This window comes from Paramisgurnus dabryanus, chromosome 21 (assembly GCF_030506205.2).
Source record: "Paramisgurnus dabryanus chromosome 21, PD_genome_1.1, whole genome shotgun sequence".
Lineage (NCBI taxonomy): Eukaryota > Metazoa > Chordata > Actinopteri > Cypriniformes > Cobitidae > Paramisgurnus > Paramisgurnus dabryanus.
This window is the reverse complement of record NC_133357.1, coordinates 11,770,666-11,790,383: the sequence shown is the minus strand read 5'-3', so window position 1 is coordinate 11,790,383 and position 19,718 is coordinate 11,770,666. Positions and strand designations below refer to the sequence as shown.

At 37.0% G+C, this 19,718-nt stretch overlaps 1 protein-coding gene across 1 annotated transcript in view; it reads left to right on the top strand.

Annotated features, from left to right (window-relative positions):
- Nucleotides 1–18,938, top strand: part of pex14 (peroxisomal biogenesis factor 14) — a 78,872-nt gene extending 59,934 nt beyond the window's left edge. Inside the window, exons 7-9 of the mRNA XM_065285590.1 lie at nt 1,977–2,074; nt 13,105–13,196; nt 15,325–18,938. Of these exons, the coding sequence (XP_065141662.1) occupies nt 1,977–2,074; nt 13,105–13,196; nt 15,325–15,781 (647 nt within the window). The 3' untranslated portion in view covers nt 15,782–18,938. The remainder of the gene's footprint in view (nt 1–1,976; nt 2,075–13,104; nt 13,197–15,324) is intronic.
- Nucleotides 18,939–19,718: the final 780 nt, after the last annotated feature.

Below are 19,718 nucleotides of genomic sequence, written 5' to 3'. Positions count from 1 at the left end.
ATGAACCTCTTCATTGCCATTTTGGTTCATATATGCAAAATTCCCTCCCTTGTGTTACGCTGCTGGTTTTTAGCAGGATTCCTGTTTTGTTTAGCATCACATTCAGATTGATACGATAAGAGTATTTATATTGTTCAGGGCTGATTCTGCTTTTCATATTTGCCTTGTGAAACACTTGTTCCCGACTATATTTTCCCTCTTTCCGTGCCTTCTGCCTTCCGCTCGCTTTTCCCTGGAAGATCGGCACCTACCCCCAGTCATTCAGTCAGTCACGCCGCTGATCTAATTTGCTGTGGCTGCACTAGCCAAGTTGCTATTGTAGTTAATGACTGTTTCATTTAACAGTTTGGGAGAGGGTTGCAATTACAGAGTGAGTTTCCCCCTCTCCTCACAACATGAGTAATAGCAAGTGACTGCCGCTCTTGCCAATTGCCCACACTCCTTTGTTAAAGTTTGTGTGTTTCTCAGCGGAGTGATGCATTCCTCGGTACGCGGCTCCATTGCTCCCGTAGCTTTCGAGTACAGGCCTCGACTCCCATTATAATTTCCCAGCAACTTTCCGCACCCAATTAATGAACGCGGCTCGTCGCACGTGTGCGCACGCCGACTGTAATGGAATTGCGCTGGCTGTTTGGTCTCTTTGTCTGTGGAGAGCATATTGGTGACCAGCTGGCCAATAAAGGCTCCGATGGACTTGGACATATGCAGTGTACATTATATTAAGGTATTTACTGAATAATTTACGCTATACACGCTGTCTCTCTTCTCGCAGCAGCTGCGAAGCCACTTGCAAGATCTCAAATTCGCCCAAATGTTTTCTCCAAAGAGAGGGTTTGCCGAAACCCGAGCCACAGTAAATGGATGCATTATTTCTCGTGTTTTAAGTAGTCTGATGCGTTTGCATGTGTCATTGGGAGTACCTTAGGAATCGTCATGCTGCCTTTGTATTCATGAAATGACCAGAAATATTGAGGGAAATGTTGTGTGGTTGATTTAACCTTAAATGTCGGCACAAATGTCGGATAGCAGTCACAATACATGAGCTGCAAAATATCATCAAGGTCTCCGGGACCAAGTACATAATAAACAAAATGATTCTCAAAAGGATTAAATTTTAATTTTTCGATAGACTTAAAGCCATTGTTCCCAGTCATCCAATGAGACAGGCAAAGGTTGAAAAAAAAAAAATAAACACGTTACAGCTCTCATCCAGAGAGCGAAAGGGCTGTTTTTATGCCAGTTGAGCCCTGAAACCGTGCGTTGGAGAGCCAACAGTCGGCAGCTAATAATATCTGCTGATGTTAATCCAATTAGAGTTGATTTAACACTTTACAGAGCATGATTTATAGAGGCGTTTATTGGTTTTCTGTAACATAATCAGTTTGGAAACTTAATGCATTGTTTGGGAATGCATGTGTGACTGGAAACAGGGGGAGAGAGCAACTTGTGCTCTGGGTTATTTGAAATGATACCCCCATTATTAACACCAACTCTGGCCCTGCTAGGGCTGTTTTTCTTGGGCTTTCTCTAATCCTCACGACCAGCACAATCTGACAATAATTCAATATTCAGAGAGGATGGAAAATGAGCTGTATTTAGGAAGATTAGTGAGGACACCGGTGTCTAGCCCTCTTGCCTCCCAAATGAGCAGGGTTTTTTTCCATCTTGTTGATTGTTTGGCGTGTTTGATAGAGGCAGCGTTTCGAACCCGTGCTAATGGAGGTTAAGAGACCGTGATTTGATATAAGAGCAGACGTCGGTGATTAATCTTCTACAAATAGAGGTGTCTTATATTACTGATTGAGCTGAAGGCTAAACCAAAGAGAAAACTACTGCTTGTTGATCGACGTTAATGGTTTCAAACAAACAGGCATGTGGATTTGCGCTGGATTCAAACTAAAGCTGATGTTTCTTGCTCGTGAACTTCTGGTAATTGTTTTGTGCGTGTGTGTGTGTGTGTGTGTGTTTGCATGCAGTAACTCAATTGCAGATGACTCTGAACTCTGTACAAGAACTGCTGGTCCAACAACAGAAGAAGATTCAGGAACTGTCACAAGAGCTGGCTAACTCACAGGTACACACACACACACACACACACACACACACACACACACACACACACACACACACACACACACACACACACACACACACACACACACACACACACACACAGACACACACACACACACACACACACTTAAATGGATACTTCATCCAAAAATGAAAATTCCCAAACATGTTCCAAACATTTCTTTGTTCTGTTGAACACAAAAGAAGATATTTTGATAAATGATGGTAAGCACACAGTTGACAGCACCCATTGACTTTCATAGTAGGATACACAAATACTATGGAAGTCAATGGGTCACAACCTAACGCTTTTCGGTTTTGGCTCAATCATTCAAAGAATATTTGAGTTTGATTAATTATATTTTTACACAAGCAACACACACATCTCTGCTACAAATGAACATTTGAAGTTTGTTTCTAGTACTTACCATTCTTGGACAATTACACCAAACGTGACAGAAGTGCAAACGTGACAACTTACCCCATAGATGGGGTTAATTGTAACAGGCAGGGGGTTAGTTGTAACACTTGCTAAAAATTAAGTTTGCAGGCAAATATTTCAATACTGTTTTGTCTAAATACTTGAAGTGGATATTGTTTATATATCTGTCTATAATAGACAGGTATCCACAGTGTATTCATTCATCCAGCCCTTTTCTAACAATAGTTCAATTATAAATGGATACAAATGTCTAAATATGTGAAAAAAATTATGCAAAAATTTGTTATATGTGACCCAGTCTGTAATAACCATACTACAGTTTCAAAGTCAAATTCTGAGATAATGAGCATCAAAGTCTGATTTTAGCCATTCATTTCATTATGATTTAAATCTTTGACGTGACCTTATTCAATCAATATTAAAGATATGAATAAAAAAATAAATTTGACACATGATTTTTGATAAGACAGGCACATTTATTTTGTTGGAAGCCAGCAATCATTCGTGTGTAGCCTATTTAAAACAACGGCGAGAATTACGCTAACGTTAGCGGTTTTTATATTGTAAGTGCCGAGGGGTAACAAAGCGTTACAATTAACCCCGCTGGGTCAAAATATTTTCAAGCCCCCCCAAAAAGTTGCTAAGAGCTGCTGACATATTTTAAAAAAAGCGATGCTATGTTTTAGTCAACAAGACATTGATTAATTTGACATAGCATTGGATTTGGTATCTTACACACCCAACTTAGGAACCGAAATAAAAAACATATGATGAACAAACAATAACTCTCTGGAAAAACATTATACATTTTTTGGTTGATCCCTTAATGTCCATTTATTTTTATTTTTACCAAAAAGTAATGGATTACATCTTTAACATTTGTCCATTAGTACTGCAGTTGCAGTAAATGACCGTATGTGGAGACAATGCAACATTTTGACTTAAAGGCAGCTGAAAAGAAACAGACTATATTCTCAAACATTCCTCCAGTTTTTGTCATTCTTTACATTGCAGACCAAGAATAAGACAAAAATGAGATATGAATCCTTTAGAACAACAGTAAATGTGACGGTGATAGCGACATTTTTGTCATTTTTCTATGTTTTTTTTTTGTAGGATGGCTATTATCAGACAGCAGAATTCTGTGTGTATTACGCAAACAGCAACAAACAACGTAATCAAATGCCTCAATTGCTTTTCATACTTTTAAAATCTCACCTTTGTTACAGTATACGTGACACATGAAAAGGAAACGATAACACTAAAGGAATTTAGTTTTAAAATGGTTAAATTCTTCCCCGGTGATGTCATTTCTCTCATAGATATTATGTATGATAGACAACATTTGATGTGTTTGTATGCCGAGTTTAATGTAGGTACAGGCCTCGTGTGCATTTTCCTAAAGCCTCTGTGGTGCACGGTTTCAGGGGCACAGCCTCTATAAAACAAGGCCACTTTGAGTTTAAAACAACATGGGGCATTTTTCATTGACACTGAGGCTGATGCTTCACCCTGATGTGAATATTAGCAGTGACAGGGCTCATATGCCGTTCAGAAGAGAAAAATGTGCGTCAGCACGACGAGATGTGTCATGGGAGCTCCATAAAGAACGTGCCGGGCCATCTCCGCTAGCTCGAGCAAGCCATGCAGGGACGCAAATTGAACCTGTGCTGCCCTTCCTCGTCTCTCCTCCACCTGTCTTGCCTTCTGTTATTTTTTTAGCTGGGCTGAGACCTCATTTAACCTTTAAAGTTTTGCTTTCTGAGAGTTTCATTATATAAAGACACTTATGTAGCAAGACTTGTTATGGCCACGGCAGGTCAGGACAAAAACTCAGATTAAATGGATACCTTTTATCTCTTGTTTGGTTTAAAGGGACATTCCACTTTTTTGAATATATGCTCATTTTCCAGCTCTGCTAGAGTTAAACATTTGATTCTTACCTTTTTGAAATCCATTCAGCTGATCTCCGGGTCTGGCGCTAGCACTTTTAGCGTAGGTTAGCACAATCCATTGAATCTGATTAGACCATTAGCATAGCGCTAAAAATAACCAAAGAGTTTCGATATTAGTGATATTACACACTGCCTGAAAATAGTCCCCTTGGTTACTTTAAATGGCAGGGGCTATTTTCGGTGGAATGTCCCTTTAAAATTAGGCTTAGAAAAATATTTCTTGCTTTAAGATATTTAATTTTTAAATGTACTTCAGTGTAAGTTTGAATTTTGCTTGACTAAAATGTTTAATTATGAATCAAAATTAAACCTAAACACCTTTTTTTTTTAAAGTATACTACATAACTACGTACTACATTACTATTTAAAGGGATAGTTGACCATTTCTGTCATTTTGTTTATCCTCATGTTTTTCTAAATCTGTATGAGTTTCTTTTTTTCTGATGAACACAACAGAAAATATATTATTACGTGATGGTAAGCACACAGCTGATTGTAACCATTGACTTCTGTAGTAGGAAAACCAAATACGATGGTATTCAATGAGTAAAGGAGAGCGGGGTAAGTTGTCACACTGTTCATAACTCCAACACTAAAAATCTCAAAAATCAAAGAGCCACTTTGTGTGACGACTTCTTCTATGCTAGTCAACTTCGTGTTCACACGTGGTCAAGATCGTTCTAATCTGACGTTGGCACAATTTCTTATTTTTTGGCTTAAAAAGTAAAACATTTTCATTTTTTGCAATACAACTTTGTTAAGTATGACTGTTAAAAAGTATTATTTTATACAAAATAGAGGAGACAATTACGTGTCTATTGATACTTAGCTGAAGTGCTATGTTGAGCTAACCTTGAGATTTAGCCAACATTAGCACACATGTCAGTTTGGGGCAAGTTGTCTCAATGACTTTGGGGCAAGTCGTCACATGCTTTTCACACTGGAAATAGTTAACCCCGGGTTATTTTGAACCCTGGGTTAACGGAATCCTGGGTTATCTGTTTCACGTTTCATACTTTTCGTACTTAACCAGTTTCTAAATTACAAGCAGGTATTCATAACCCTGGGTTAATTTCAGGGACAATCCTGCTTCTAAATTACAAGTGTGATAGGATCCTTAACCTAGGGTTAAAAGCAGGGTTTAAAACGAAGATAACCCAGGGTTAAACACTTTGTGAAAAGCCCTGTAGTAAATATTTCCAGTTCTGGTTTGAATTTAAAAATTAAAATCAATAATCACCATTTAGTTGTGTTCTTTTTTTTAGATAATCTAGTGTGACAACTTACCCGCCAATGGGGCAAATTGTCACAAATGAACATTCTCTATTCAACAGTCTACAACTCTGTAAAGAGAATATGAGATATGAAAATGTAATGAGTACAACATATGTGCCCAAGAGATTTATACCATTGTGATGTATGGTGCTCAGTGAATATTAGACAGTGTAAAAAGTGTGACGACTTACCCCGCTCTCCTCTACCGTCAACTTTGTGCTTACCATCAATTATCAAAATACTTCATTCAAAATGTATTACATTAAATATTTGTTTTCCTACTATGGATGTCAATGCTTACGACGCCTGTGTGCATACCATTATTTATCAATCTTCCTTTATATTAATCAGAATAAAAACTCATACAGGTTTGTAACAACATGAGGGTGAGTAAATAATGACAGAATTTTAATTTTGGGGTGAACTACCCCTTTAATGTGATCTTACTGCCGCACCTATTTACATATACACTGTAAAAAATTCTTTGCTGTCTTAAATGTATTTGTTGAATCAACTCAGAAGTCATTTCTACTCGCTATTATTTATCTTGACTAGAGATGACTTGTTATAACTGCAGATGAGTTGTTATAACTTATAAAATAAAGTTAAAGTCAGCTTTATTTTATAAGTTATAACTTACAACTCATCTCTTGTCAAGATAAATAATAGTTAGTTGACATGACTTTTAAATCTGAGTTGATTCAACAAAAAATTTAAGGCAGCAAAGATTTTTTACAGTGTAGCTCATAAAAATCATCAAGATAAAATAATCATAACTTATCTTTAAATCCAAAGTAACCGACTCCAGTAACTGTTAAAACAAAAGACAGAGAGGAATGCACATGCTTTGGAAATACTTTTTATGATACAGAAATCATTTGTCTGTTGTTGCATTGCTGATTTTGTTGTTTTTATCGTTTGCTAATTTAGTGCGTTATGGTGTTAGTATCTTTTAGAAGAACGTTCGCCGTGATGATAAAGACTTCAAGTGCCCTTTGAAGACATGTGCTTATAATCTATAAGGAATCGTCATCTGTGGCAAATCGCAGCCGTTTTGCATGCGGCGCTCGCTGAAAACACATTGCCATACCTCAAAACGTGAAACTCTGTGCACTTTGTATCATACTGTACTGCAATAAATCATCTCATAACAGGCGCCAAAACGCGCTTTAGAATTGCAACCGAGGGCATGTTTTATGTCCACTGCTTGTTAAGCACATGGGAGTTTTACTGACGCATCTGGATCCCGCAGAAAAACATATGCAAACACATCTGGCCCTGCACAAATCGAAGCAAAAAAAAAAAATGTATCACCCTTCTGAAAGTTGCCAGAACTCTATACTCACCGCTAGGTTTTCTTCCTCCCCCAGCATCCTCTTGAAGTCGTCCATACATTAACTGACTTGGCAAAAACTAATATCTTCAACACACCTCCGCTGTTAGAGAGACGCCTCTGCTAAACTCCTTCCAGAAAAATGCCTTCACATCGATCTATTGTTCAAAACACTTTCAGCCATCATCCGCAACAGGCGCCCCAAAGTCAAGGAGAAATGGAATTTTCGCTGTCAAATTCCAGATTGAATTAAAAAGCTTGGGCTTCATTTGTCATGAGTGCCCTGCTGGAAAGCAGCAGTGTATATAAAGTATGCTTCACATCAAAACGCCCATTAAACAAATCATAAAGTCTACTTAGCGCCGATCTTAAATTTTGTTTTGAGAGATGCGGAGCCCTGTTGTCTAGAGCCATGCGAATTTGTTTTCAGGTCCGGAGTGTGAGATTAAGGACACGTGTTTGGACTTCATGTTAAGTGTGTGGTTTTCTCAGACGTCTTTTTGGGGTTCCTCGCTTTTTGCAGAATAGGCCAAGCTTGTCAGTTAAAGCCTTTAATGCGGAAATGTGTATTTAACCCAAAACACATGGGGACTCCTGTTTCTTCAGCTGCTAAGAAACATTTTCTTATACTTTCAAAGCCACATAAGTTTAATACAGAATGAGTACAGATGGCCTTGTTTCACTATACCAGTGGTACAAACTGTATATGTGTCTTTGTACACTGTACAAAAAATGTATCAACTTGGATTTACAAGTCATTTCAACTGTATTGACTAAGGATAAGTTGCTGTAACTTAAAGAGCACCTATTGTCCGATTCACATTTTTACATTTCCTTTACTGTGTAAGTGTGTATTAGTACATGTTAATAATATGCAAAAGGTGCATACCCCAAAGTTAACAGTGATGCGAGTTATCATCTCCAACGTAAACCTGTGTTTTAGAGGTATTCAGGCCAATCACAACGTACAGATTAGCTGGCCAATCAGGGACACAGAGCTTTTTAAATTCGTGCGTTTCAGGAAGAGAGTGAAATCTAGAGCTACAAAAATGTACGATAAGTGGAAAATAATGTGTTTTTTAACCATAAACCACGCAAACACATTTTATTATACCAAATATAGAAAATAACATTGTTTTTAGCCATGAAATAAAATAGGTGCTCTTTAATATAAAATAAAGTTGACATAACTAAAGCAAATTTAATAAGTTATATCAACTCATCATTTGTCAAGATAGTTGAAATGACTTGTAAATACAAGTTGATTAAACTTAAAAATGTAACCGCAAAACGATTTTTTTTACAGTGTACTTTTAACCCTTATGGGTTGTTGATACTGAGCCCCTAATGTGACACTGGAGTAAAAAAATCTAAAGTTTAGTTTTGCGTGCTGACGTGAAACTTTCACGTACGCACGTGAATATATCACGTATGCACATGAAACTAACGTGTGCACACATGAAAGTGAAAGTTAATGTGCGCACACGATAGTTTCACTTGTGAAAGCTAAAGTTTCACGTGCGCATGTGAAACTAAATGCGAACTTTATATAATTTTTGCTCCATGTCCCCTTAGGGACTCCGTATGTTGAGGCCATTTTTGGCCATTTTGTTTTTTATGTCTTAATTTGGCCACAACTTTCTATGTGTTTCAGCAAATGGAAAGGTTTTTTGTGACATCTTATATTTACACATATTTTGAGAAAATGCTTTGAAATGTTTCAAAAACTCAACAATATACCATGGTCAAATTTAGTACCCATTCGGGTTGTTCGTGTACAAAATCTACTAAATTAAATGGCTGTAAAAATGTATCAGATTATTTTTTTCCAATTTTTTTCACACTAATATGTTATTATACTCCATTTAAAGGAATAGTCTACTCATTTTCAATATTAAAATATGTTATTACCTTAACTAAGAACTGTTGAATCATCCCTCTATCATCTGTGTGTGTGCACGTAAGCGCTGGAGCGCGCTGCGACGCTACGATAGCATTTAGCTTAGCCCCATTCATTCAATGCTGCCATTTAGAGATAAAGTTAGAAGTGACCAAACACATCAACGTTTTTCCTATTTAAGACGAGTAGTTATACGAGCAAGTTTGGTGGTACAAAACAAAACGTAACGCTTTTCTAAGCGGATTTAAAAGAGGAACTATATTTTATGGCGTAATAGCACTTTTGGGAGTACTTCGACTCGCCTGAAAAGTCCGCTCCCCTTCTCCCTCTCATAATGGGAGAGGGAGGGTGTTACTGCGCCAAGTCGAAGTACTCCCAAAAGTGCTATTCCACCATACAATATAGTTACTCTTTTAAATCCGCTTAGAAAAGCGCTATGTTTTATTTTGTACCACCAAACTTGCTCGTATAACTACTCGTCTTAAATAGGAAAAACGTTGATGTGTTTGGTCACTTCTAACTTTATCTCTAAATGGTACCATTGAATGAATGGGTCTAAGCTAAATGCTATCGTAGCGTCGCAGCGCGCTCCAGCGCTTACGTGCACACACACAGATGATAGAGGGATGATTCAACAGTTCTTAGTTAAGGTAATAACATATTTTAATATTGAAAATGAGTAGACTATTCCTTTAAGTCAATGTACAAGCCAGAAATTAAGCTCTGTTTTTTGAACAGGCCTACTAAAGGGTTAATGGTGACACATGGTGATCAACAGTTAAAGTGACAAATTTTACCTCTTAGCAAAAGGAAAAACCGCCAACAATCAAGAATGCATGATTATATGATGTCATGACTTTGCAATCAAAAAATTCATTATAATGGAAGTCAATGGGCCAAAAAAAGCCACGAACAACTAATTAGGGAGAAAAAAGTAAAATCTGATGCTGCACAAAAATTAAAAATGCATCAAAGCCAATTTTTTTTTACTAATCTTTGACAAGCCCAAGACTGTAAAAAGGAAAAAAAATCCAGCCCACAATCACTTTTACATTGAAAATTGGTAATTTTGTTTATCAAATCAGTGACACCACTTCTGAACTTGGCAATTAAAGAGTTAAAGTCATGGAAAATCTGTAATTAATTTTGATCAGTACTGAGGGTGATCAACAGATTTATGAAAAAATATTAATTAGAATATTTATTAGAATTTAAAAAAAAAATAATAATTTACTGGCCTTTTTTGTACATGTGCAACCCAAAAGGGTTAAATTTCCTTCTGCACACCGTAAGCTATTATTCAAATCCACTGAAAGTCTTTGTACATTTGAATTGCATTGCATTTCTTTGCTTACATTTTGTTAAGATCAACAAAATTATCAACTAAAGTATGTTCTGGAAATAACTGCACTTGTGTCCATAGTCATAATTTGTGCATATTTTGTAATACTTCTTGGGGATCGTTCAAGTATCAAAGCTTGTCTTGTTGCTTGCACTACATCATTTGTGATATGATCATGATTTATATTGTTTGTTTTGTTAAAGACAGTCTTTTCAATACAACAAAACCGGTAAAAACCCCTATAGACTAACACTGAAGGAGGAACCAAAGCCAACGCCAACATCTAGTGGGACAGGTTTTTTTTTGGACCAACCTAGCAACCCACATAGCAACCTCAGAAAATACAACATTGCTATCTATTATCACTATAGCGAGTTCTCATTTGTTAGGCAAAACTTTTTTGTCCTCCTTTGATCTTTACCACAAAACGTCTTTCATTTTGTATCAACGTATATGTCTATATTTAAAAGGAATTCCGACTATAGGCGAGTTTAAACGCTGTGCCATTCGAATCCAATGATAGTTGTCTTTATTAGCGGCTGCTCGTGGAAGATTAGTTCGTATTTATTTATTTACTGCCAAAGAGAGAGAATAAACAGGCTCAAATAAATTGTACAAGCGTTTTCACCACAAACGCTCCCTTGGGATTTATTTTCCTCTTGATTTCACCATAAATATACTGCCGTTACCTCGTGAAAATCACATCGGAGAGGGAAGCAGTTAATTCATTTGCATTCAGACATTTCTTAACTCGCCTTGTTAAGATATTATCTCTCGGTAATGGTCTAAAGGCATTTACTTTAATGTATTCCACATTTGCCGGCTGCCTTACCGCTGTGGTGCAGATACGCTCACATTCCTCTCTTGTACGAAATGCTCCACCTCCTTAAATAATTACCTAGACTGTAGAGAAGCTTTGTTCACACTTAAGAGGGTGATGAACCCCGATCACACTATACTGACCTCTCCGAATGGATGGCTGCTCACACAAAGACATGCAGAGAAAACCCTTTAGCGGCAATTAAATGCCCATCACTTAATGTGTATGTGTATGTGTGTGTGTGTGTGTGTGTTCGTCTCCAAAATGAAGATGAAGTCGCTACCTGAACTTGAAACGCAGGTGCTTTGTAGCCCATGTTAAAATATTATTTTGATTTTATATCCGAGAAGCGTAAGCTCAGCCTCCGAAGCAATTAATTTTTTTGGTACAAAGGTAAAACGGTACCAGCTGTAATATGCAGGTGCCGTGGGGATTTAGATGGTCATAATGAGGTGAGGACTGTAATAGCAGTGCCTAATGCTCTCCGTTCAGAACTTATCTGAGGGCTTCAGAAAGAAGAAGAAACCCTGACCTCGCCTCTCCGTCCCTCCACAGCCCTCGCTGCAAATGAGTTTGATCCATTTCGGATAGATTCAATTAATTGACTTTAGATTTAATTACATGTGAAAGAGTCCGAGTTATCCTTCTCTTCTCAATTGGGGGTCTGTGCTTTCTAACTAGCTGCCCCTGGTGACTCGGACGTTGTTAATTACACTTTTCTTTTTTATTTTCCCCTCAGCCCGTTTCCATCTATTTCCATTTTTTCCTTCCCGGATCTCTTTCTCCCCTTGGAGGGCGGAAGAACTGGAGGATTATGGGGGTTGGTTGAGGGCTGTTAGTTTGTAGACGGTTCAAAGAGTCAGGTACCACTGCGACTCTACAGGAGGGGTTATTTCGCCCCTGAACAGGGCTTGAGGGCCCGGATTAATCTGTCGGAACGTTGGTTTGAATGTGCCGGATTCAGATTCGGGTATTGAAATGGAGAGCGCTTTGTTTTGTGGAAATATGGTCATTATTTACTAGTGTGGTTTTTCTGCGCTAGTCTAAATGTTTTTTTTTTCTCTGGAAGAGCTTCTGTTTATAAACTGACATTACGAAGCACCTGTCTATTTAAAAAATTAAAATGATGGATGGGATACTTTTTGTCATTTGCTATTCAAATGTTTGCTAGCCACTTCAATTGGCCATCATTCCCTTTAACAATCCATTCCGTGGCAAGCAGTTGGCGATAAGGCTTCTTTTAACAAAAACCTCTCTGACTTGATGAATGCTGCCATTGTTGTGACAGGGACCTCTTATCAAACACCTCTGTCCTCAAATCAGCAGTCTGCAATATGGAAAAATATGTAAAAATGGTATGATTCATTCGCTTGGCCTTTTTTTTAAAAAGATCCTGACCTTCTCGCCGGTGTAATTATGGGTTGATAGTTTGACTTTGAGGACTTGCAGTACTTTGATATATTGGCAGTTGAATGCTTTTAATGACAAATTACATTATAAAAGCTATACTTCAGTAAATCTCTAATGGTTTTTGGCTAAAGGAAGCATACTTGTATCACAGATTCTGATCCCAAAAGTTAAGCGCTTCCACATCCAGGGCCTGGGGTCTCATTTATAAAACTGTGCGTAGGATTCTTAGTAAAAGTCTACGTATGCACAAAATTATTAAGACTTTATTAAGACTTACAAAACAAAGCAATGTTCCCTTTATAAATCACAGATCACCGGCAAGTGTGCAAACATGAATCATCCTCATATCCCACCCTGCAAGCCCATTCTCCCATTAAGTTTGTTTTTATTATAGATCACAACCTTTGCGTGAGAACTGGGGTATGCACGTTTCCAGCCCTGTTTTGCGCGTACGCACGCTTTATAAATGAGACCCCAGGCCTTTACCTTTTAAAGATTGTAATGGGACAAAACATAAACAAAATGTTGATTTGTTTGTAATTTTGTTTTTAAAGGCCTCGTCTTCAACCAACCGCATGCTGGAGTCTCAGAGCGTCAGTGAGCTCAAGGCTGAGATTGTGTCGTTGAAAGGTCTTCTTCTCAGCAGGTAACTTAATCTCAAACATAGTTTACACATTATGTATACACACACTAATAGTATATAAAGAGCTCAGATGCAAAAGCCACTTAACTCAAAATTGAGATGATGATATTAACAGAATGCTCTCGGCATGCATTATATGTTTTTTGCCCAAAAAAGCTTGCATGCACTTTTATATCAATTAAACAATTAATCATAAAATGACCCTGATATGTCACTAGACATTAAGAAATAATTTTCATTTCAAATACTTATATCACTGACAACAGTGGTCAGGATATTGTCATTTAAAAAGTGCAGTTGCAGCCCTCAACTGATGTTTATGTTGTCATTTTGTGTATTGGCCACCAGTTACATTAGCCATAAGTTTTGTGATTGCAATACCAGTTTTGGCCACAATCCTACATATTGTTCCTTTAAAGGGGACATACCATGAAAATTTGACTTTTTCATGTTTAAGTGCTATAATTGGGTCCCCAGTGTTTCTATTAACCTAGAAAATGTGAAAAAGATCAAACCAGTAACTTAGTTTTGTTAAACCATTCTATGCAACCATGTGAAAAAATAGGCCATTGAAATTTGGCTCCCCTTGTGACGTCAGAGGGGGATAATACCGCCCCTTTATCTGCACTATCCAACCACGACACTGCAATGTAGTGCAGACATCAGCTCATTTGCATGTTAAAGAACACGCCCAAAATGGCACATATTTGCTCACACCAACAAAGTGACAATTTTAACATGCTATACATTATCTATATGATATTTTGAGCTAAAACTTCACATATGTATGGGGACACCAAACATTTTTCTGACATCTTAAAAAAGTCATGTGAAATGTCCCCTTTTTAAATAACAATAAAATGACTAAAGTGACATTTGTGTAAATAAGGCATTTCAATTACTGACAAAAAATATTTTCATTGCTATTAAAGTGAAATTACTGAATCTAAACATAAGAGCCTGATAAAAAAAATACTAATTTACAAGAAAACATGTGACACATGTAGACGCATATAGAGGGTTTTGCATCTGAACTCTTCATATATGTATGTATATATCAGAGGTTGCGTTGAAATTCATCAATAAATTAATCAATTATTATCCTTCATTTCATATTTTTATGATAATAATGAATAGTTTTTGTTTCCATAAAAATGTTATATATTTTATGTGTATTTGTGTATAAAATCTGCAAATAATAGAAACATTATAAATACATATCATTATATATAATGTACATAATGTTTATATATATATATATATATATATATATAAATATTAATATTAATATTAATATTTCCACAATCATTGAAAAATGTTTTACTTAATAAAAACATCTGTGCATTTTTATGCATCTGCCAATTTACGGATTTCGATTGGAACACCTAAAATCCCAATATTAAAAATTAATATGATGCATCTCAAAAAGGTGTTTTATAGATCATCCTAAAAAGGCCTGTTTCATATTATTATGTAAATGAGCTGAGAACGGCCAATATTTGTATGCCTTGGGATAGTTCAGCAAATAAATGTGTCTGAAACAGTTTGATCTGTATCCGTCATATGGGGGCATGTAGCTGGAACCGGCTCATTACTGGTTAATGAGGCTTGATGTATCCAACAGGTTCCTTCAATGCCCCGGGATGGATCTTCTCTTACTTTCATTAATGTTTACTTGATTACCAATGTATCATGCAAATTAAGATCTAAGTAATCTCATACGTATGAAATTCAGACAGATAAAAGCTTTCATCTGATGTTTGCTTCCTCCTTAAACATTTTGAGCCGTAGTAACCTTTATTTTACAGCAGATAAAATCTAACAAAAGACATATTCTTTATCTGTTACGCTTTTCCTCATATTTAAAAAAAGAAACTACATTGACGTTAAATATATGAAGTTACTTTAGCCTTCTCATAAATTAAATGCCAAATATAGCATACTTGTACTTCAACATACTGCAGGTCTTACGTGTGTGCTATGTGCAAATCTGCAGCACAATAGCAAGTCCAACTTTTGCATATTTTACTTAGATACGCCTGAGGCACAATATGCACTCCATTGTGAGTGGTTTTGGGGAAGCAGAAGAAAGACTTGTAATTTTCATTCACCTTTCTTCTCACATTCCCAGAAGACAGTTCCCCGCCTCACCCTCCATTCCCAAAATCCCATCCTGGCAAATCCCTCTCAAACCAGGATCGCTGTCCAACCCCCCCTCCGTCAACCACACCAACAGCAGCAGCGACATCTCTCCCGTCAGCAACGAATCCACCAACTCCTCCCCTGTTAAAGAGGGCAACAGCTCCCAGGCCAGCCCGCCCGGCTCGCACTGCCTGAACGGAGACGTGGGCCTGGCCTCCATGCTTCCTCTCGACCTGAAAGACCAAGTCCGCATGGAAGTCCAGGGGGAGGAGGAGAAGAACGATGATGATGAAGATGAAGAAGAGGATGACGTGATCCATCCGGATGAGGAGGACCTTCTGAGTGTCCAGACAGAAGACAGAAGGGGAGGTGACGGACAGATAAATGAACCGGTGGAGAAGCTAAGACGTCCAGAGGGGGCGAGCAATGAGAGCGAGGTCGATTAGTAAAAAATTATTCGTCCGTTCGCTTCTTGTGTGTTTTTTTGTTCCCTTCGCCCCACCTTAGTTAATTTCGGTGATTGTTGCAGTAAAACGGTTACCCCTGACATCATTTACACTGTAAAGAACAGCAGGTGTTGCGGATTATGTCCCATTCATTGCAGTTCTGCACCTTTTTGACCTGACTTACTTGACTTTTCAACATGCAAACTTCCAACGTGCAAACCAGCGTGGTGTCGGAAACCTTCTGCATGCCTGAACAAGCACAGTGACAAAGATGTTAAAATACTGAGAGAATTATGAACATGGCTTATTTCTTTAGTTATCAATCTCAATATAAGCTATTTCACCCGATGGTAGTGAATACAGTACAGCTTTAAAGGAAAACACGGGCGTTTTTCAATATTTTACCATGTTCTTACCTCAACTTAGACAAATTAATACACACCTATTTTTTTTCAATGCGTGCACTTAATCTTTGTACAGCACACCGTGAATGTGTTAGCATTTAGCCTAGCCCCATTCATTCCTTAGGATCCAAACAGGGATGAATTTAGAACCCACCAAACACTTCCATGTTTTTTCTATTTAAAGACTGTTACATGAATAGTAACACGAGTAAGTATGGTGGCACAAATTAAAACTTTTGTTTGGATCCTAAGGAATGAATGGGGCTACGCTAAATGCTAACACATTCACGAAGCGCTGTACAAAGATTTAAAGTGCACGCATTGAAAAAAGATGTATGCATTAATTCATCTAAGTTGAGGTAAGAACATAGTAAAATATTGAAAAACGGTGGTGTTTTCCTGTAAGTCCATGCAAACACAATCGGTTGCAGTGAAACAAATCAAAAGCAATATGCACAGTCAGAAAAATGGTCTCAAGATGTCACTGGGGCAGTACCCTTTTGAAAGTGAATTTGGTACCAATGTGTACCTTTTGATGTACTAATATGCATCCTTCGGTGCAAAAGTGTACTTTTTTTATAGTGACAGCTAAGGACCATTTCTTCTGAAAATAACAATTGCTGTTCATTAAACTCTGACAGCCTGTTTAACAAAGTTGATTTTTTTTTTAAAACAACGTGAAGCATCCTTAAAACCTCATTATCTGTATAAGTGAGTACAGTAAACTTGTGAGATGTTGCTGTAAGCTTTTTTATACCAAGGCCTTGAAATTTGTGATGACAGCGATACCAGATTCGCGTCTCGGTGGTAGTGCGAGGGAAAACACGCATGCACGCACGCACAGTGAACGAGGGGAAGAGAAATGCGTCTGTCTCGCCTGTGTCTCTCCAGTCTCCAGCAGGGTAGCTGATTTGGTTTATGAAGTATGTTAATAATCAAATGATCGACAAATAACAGATGTATTAGTTCATGCGGCTTGAAATGTCAAGGAGGCTAAAATCGGAAATCTAATACAGAAAGCCTGTTATATTGTATTATATTACATGACAAACCCTCCAGTCCAAATTATATAGGCCTCCTGCAGTGAATAATCTTAACATGAAACGGTGCTGGGGTTTTGTAATTAAACCGTGTAAAACAATAGATGCTTCAGCGGAGGTGCTGACAGTTGTGCTTTTCTCTTTGGGGGCTTTTTTCTCAGAACATCCTGAGAGGATTAAAAAAAGGACAAAAAAGAAAACTCCCTGTGATGCAAATCGAAAGAAACGTATGAATATTTAACTAATGAAATTACTCACTCGCCACCTGACGAGAAAAAGCCAGAGAGATCCCGGAGTGAGAACTACAGCGTCAGATCCATTTTGACATTTTTACTTTTAACAAATGACCTTCAGAGTAACCGGATTACGGCACAGGCAGGTGAATCGTGGGACTGCGGCGGCGTTCGCCGTGCACAATGATGGAGCTCAAGCTTTCTGGCTGTGTGTGTGTTTGTCTTTTACTTCCTAGACTAGAAGTGAATTTACATACTCACACAAGAATAATATGTGATCATATAATGTATTCATTGAATTTTTTTTTTAAACGTAAGCATTGATTTGCAAAGATAAATATCCAAATGCAAAGTAAATGATACAGGTGAATAGTTTGCACAAAACACTTGATTCCAAACCTTTATGCTGTTATTTTGCAATAGCTTTTTTATACAAGGTACAGTAAATAATGACTTTTTATCATTTTATTTTTATTTTTTGTGGTCACTGTTATCTTGTATAAAAAAAAATATTTGTCAAAATATCAACACTTTTCTGTTTGGAATGAAATTCGGTGAGTAAATAATAATAAACCTTTTTTTTTTAAACTTCCGTTCCTTTGAACTACCTGTAAAGTTTCTTTCATTTCTAAAGTAAATGGTTTCATACAGAGATGACATGGTTGAGTTACCGATAGTTACTGATATAACTGAAAGGAAGGAAGGAAGACCATCAGCTTCAGTGTTCAAAGTGTTGTGCATACTAGTTTTTACTTAAAACCACATTCTGGAGTTCCTGTAACTAGCAGGTTGATTCTGGTATTGTGACAACAACAGCACATCTTACTTATTTTATCTAATCTATGTAAATCTTCTGTGAGACAGGTTAGAGCTGCTGAATTAATGATAAACCACAGATTCGGGGCCCAGGTCTCTTGAGATTATGTTCTCATCGTGTCCAACTGTGTTTTTATGACAAAATGTTGTTGGGAATCTATGCGGCTGGGTTTTAACAACTCAGATTGCATTGGGATTTAAGCATTTATTGTTTGTGTGTGTTTGTGCTGGCTTAGTTTTTGGATAAGCTGGTAAACACTGAAAGGGAGAAGTCACTCAAAAATGAAAGTCATCATTTACTATACCTCATGTTGTTCTTAACCTGTATGAGTTTCTTTAATTTGTTGAACACAAAAGAAGATATTTTGATAAATGATAGTGTCACACAGTTGGTACCCATTGACTTGCATGGTAAAAAAGAGCATCATTTATCAAAATATCTTCTTTTGTGTTTAACAGAAGAAAGAAACTCTATCCGTTTTTTTAAACAACACGAGAGAGAGAGAGTAAATGATGACAGAATTGTCATTTTTGAGTGAACTGTTCCTTGTAGTGGGTTGTATGAACTGCACAGTGTTCGTGTTGTTGACACCCTGCTGGTATTTGTCAGAGAGAAATTCTGGAGATTAATGTAAATAATTGTAATAAATCTGATTTACCACAAAGTTCCTAGTGTTGTTGTTTTATTTTTTTATATGATTAAAAACCTATAATTTTATTATTATTAATATGATTTTAAATAGCCATGAACTTTCATTTACAGCCTTGTTTACTTCTACTCTATAATATGGTGCATTTCTAATAAGATATTTATTAAGAATAGAGTAATATGGGATTTCATATTCATTATGTTATATTGAGAAATGAGATTAATCATTAAGGATTATGACTACGTGGTCATTTACATTTATGCATTTAAAGTGCATTACAAGGTATACATTTTCTTTTTATCAGAATAGGTTTTGAACCATGACCTTTTACAATGTTAATACAATGCTGAGCTACTGTATAACACCGTAAATATATTGCTGGTTTAAATAAATGTATTAATGTGAGTTCCTTGTTGCATTTAATTCAACTCAAAAATATTAGTTGACAATATTTTTACACAATAATTTTTTGAGTCAACTAATATTTTTAAGTTAAATTGACTTAATATTTTAAGGCAACCAGGGAACTTTATTAAAGGGATAGTTTGGCCAAAAATGATATTAAACCCATGATTTACTCACCCCCAAGCTGTCCGAGTTGCATATGTCCATCGTTTTTCAGACAAACACATTTTCGGATATTTTATAAAATGTTTTAGATCTTTCAGTTGATTAAATGTAATGTTATGGGGTCCACCCATAGTCCACGACCTTCAAGTCCAAAAAAAGTGCGTCCATCCTTCACAAATTAAATCCAAACGGCTCCAGGATGATAAACAAAGGTCTTCTGAGGG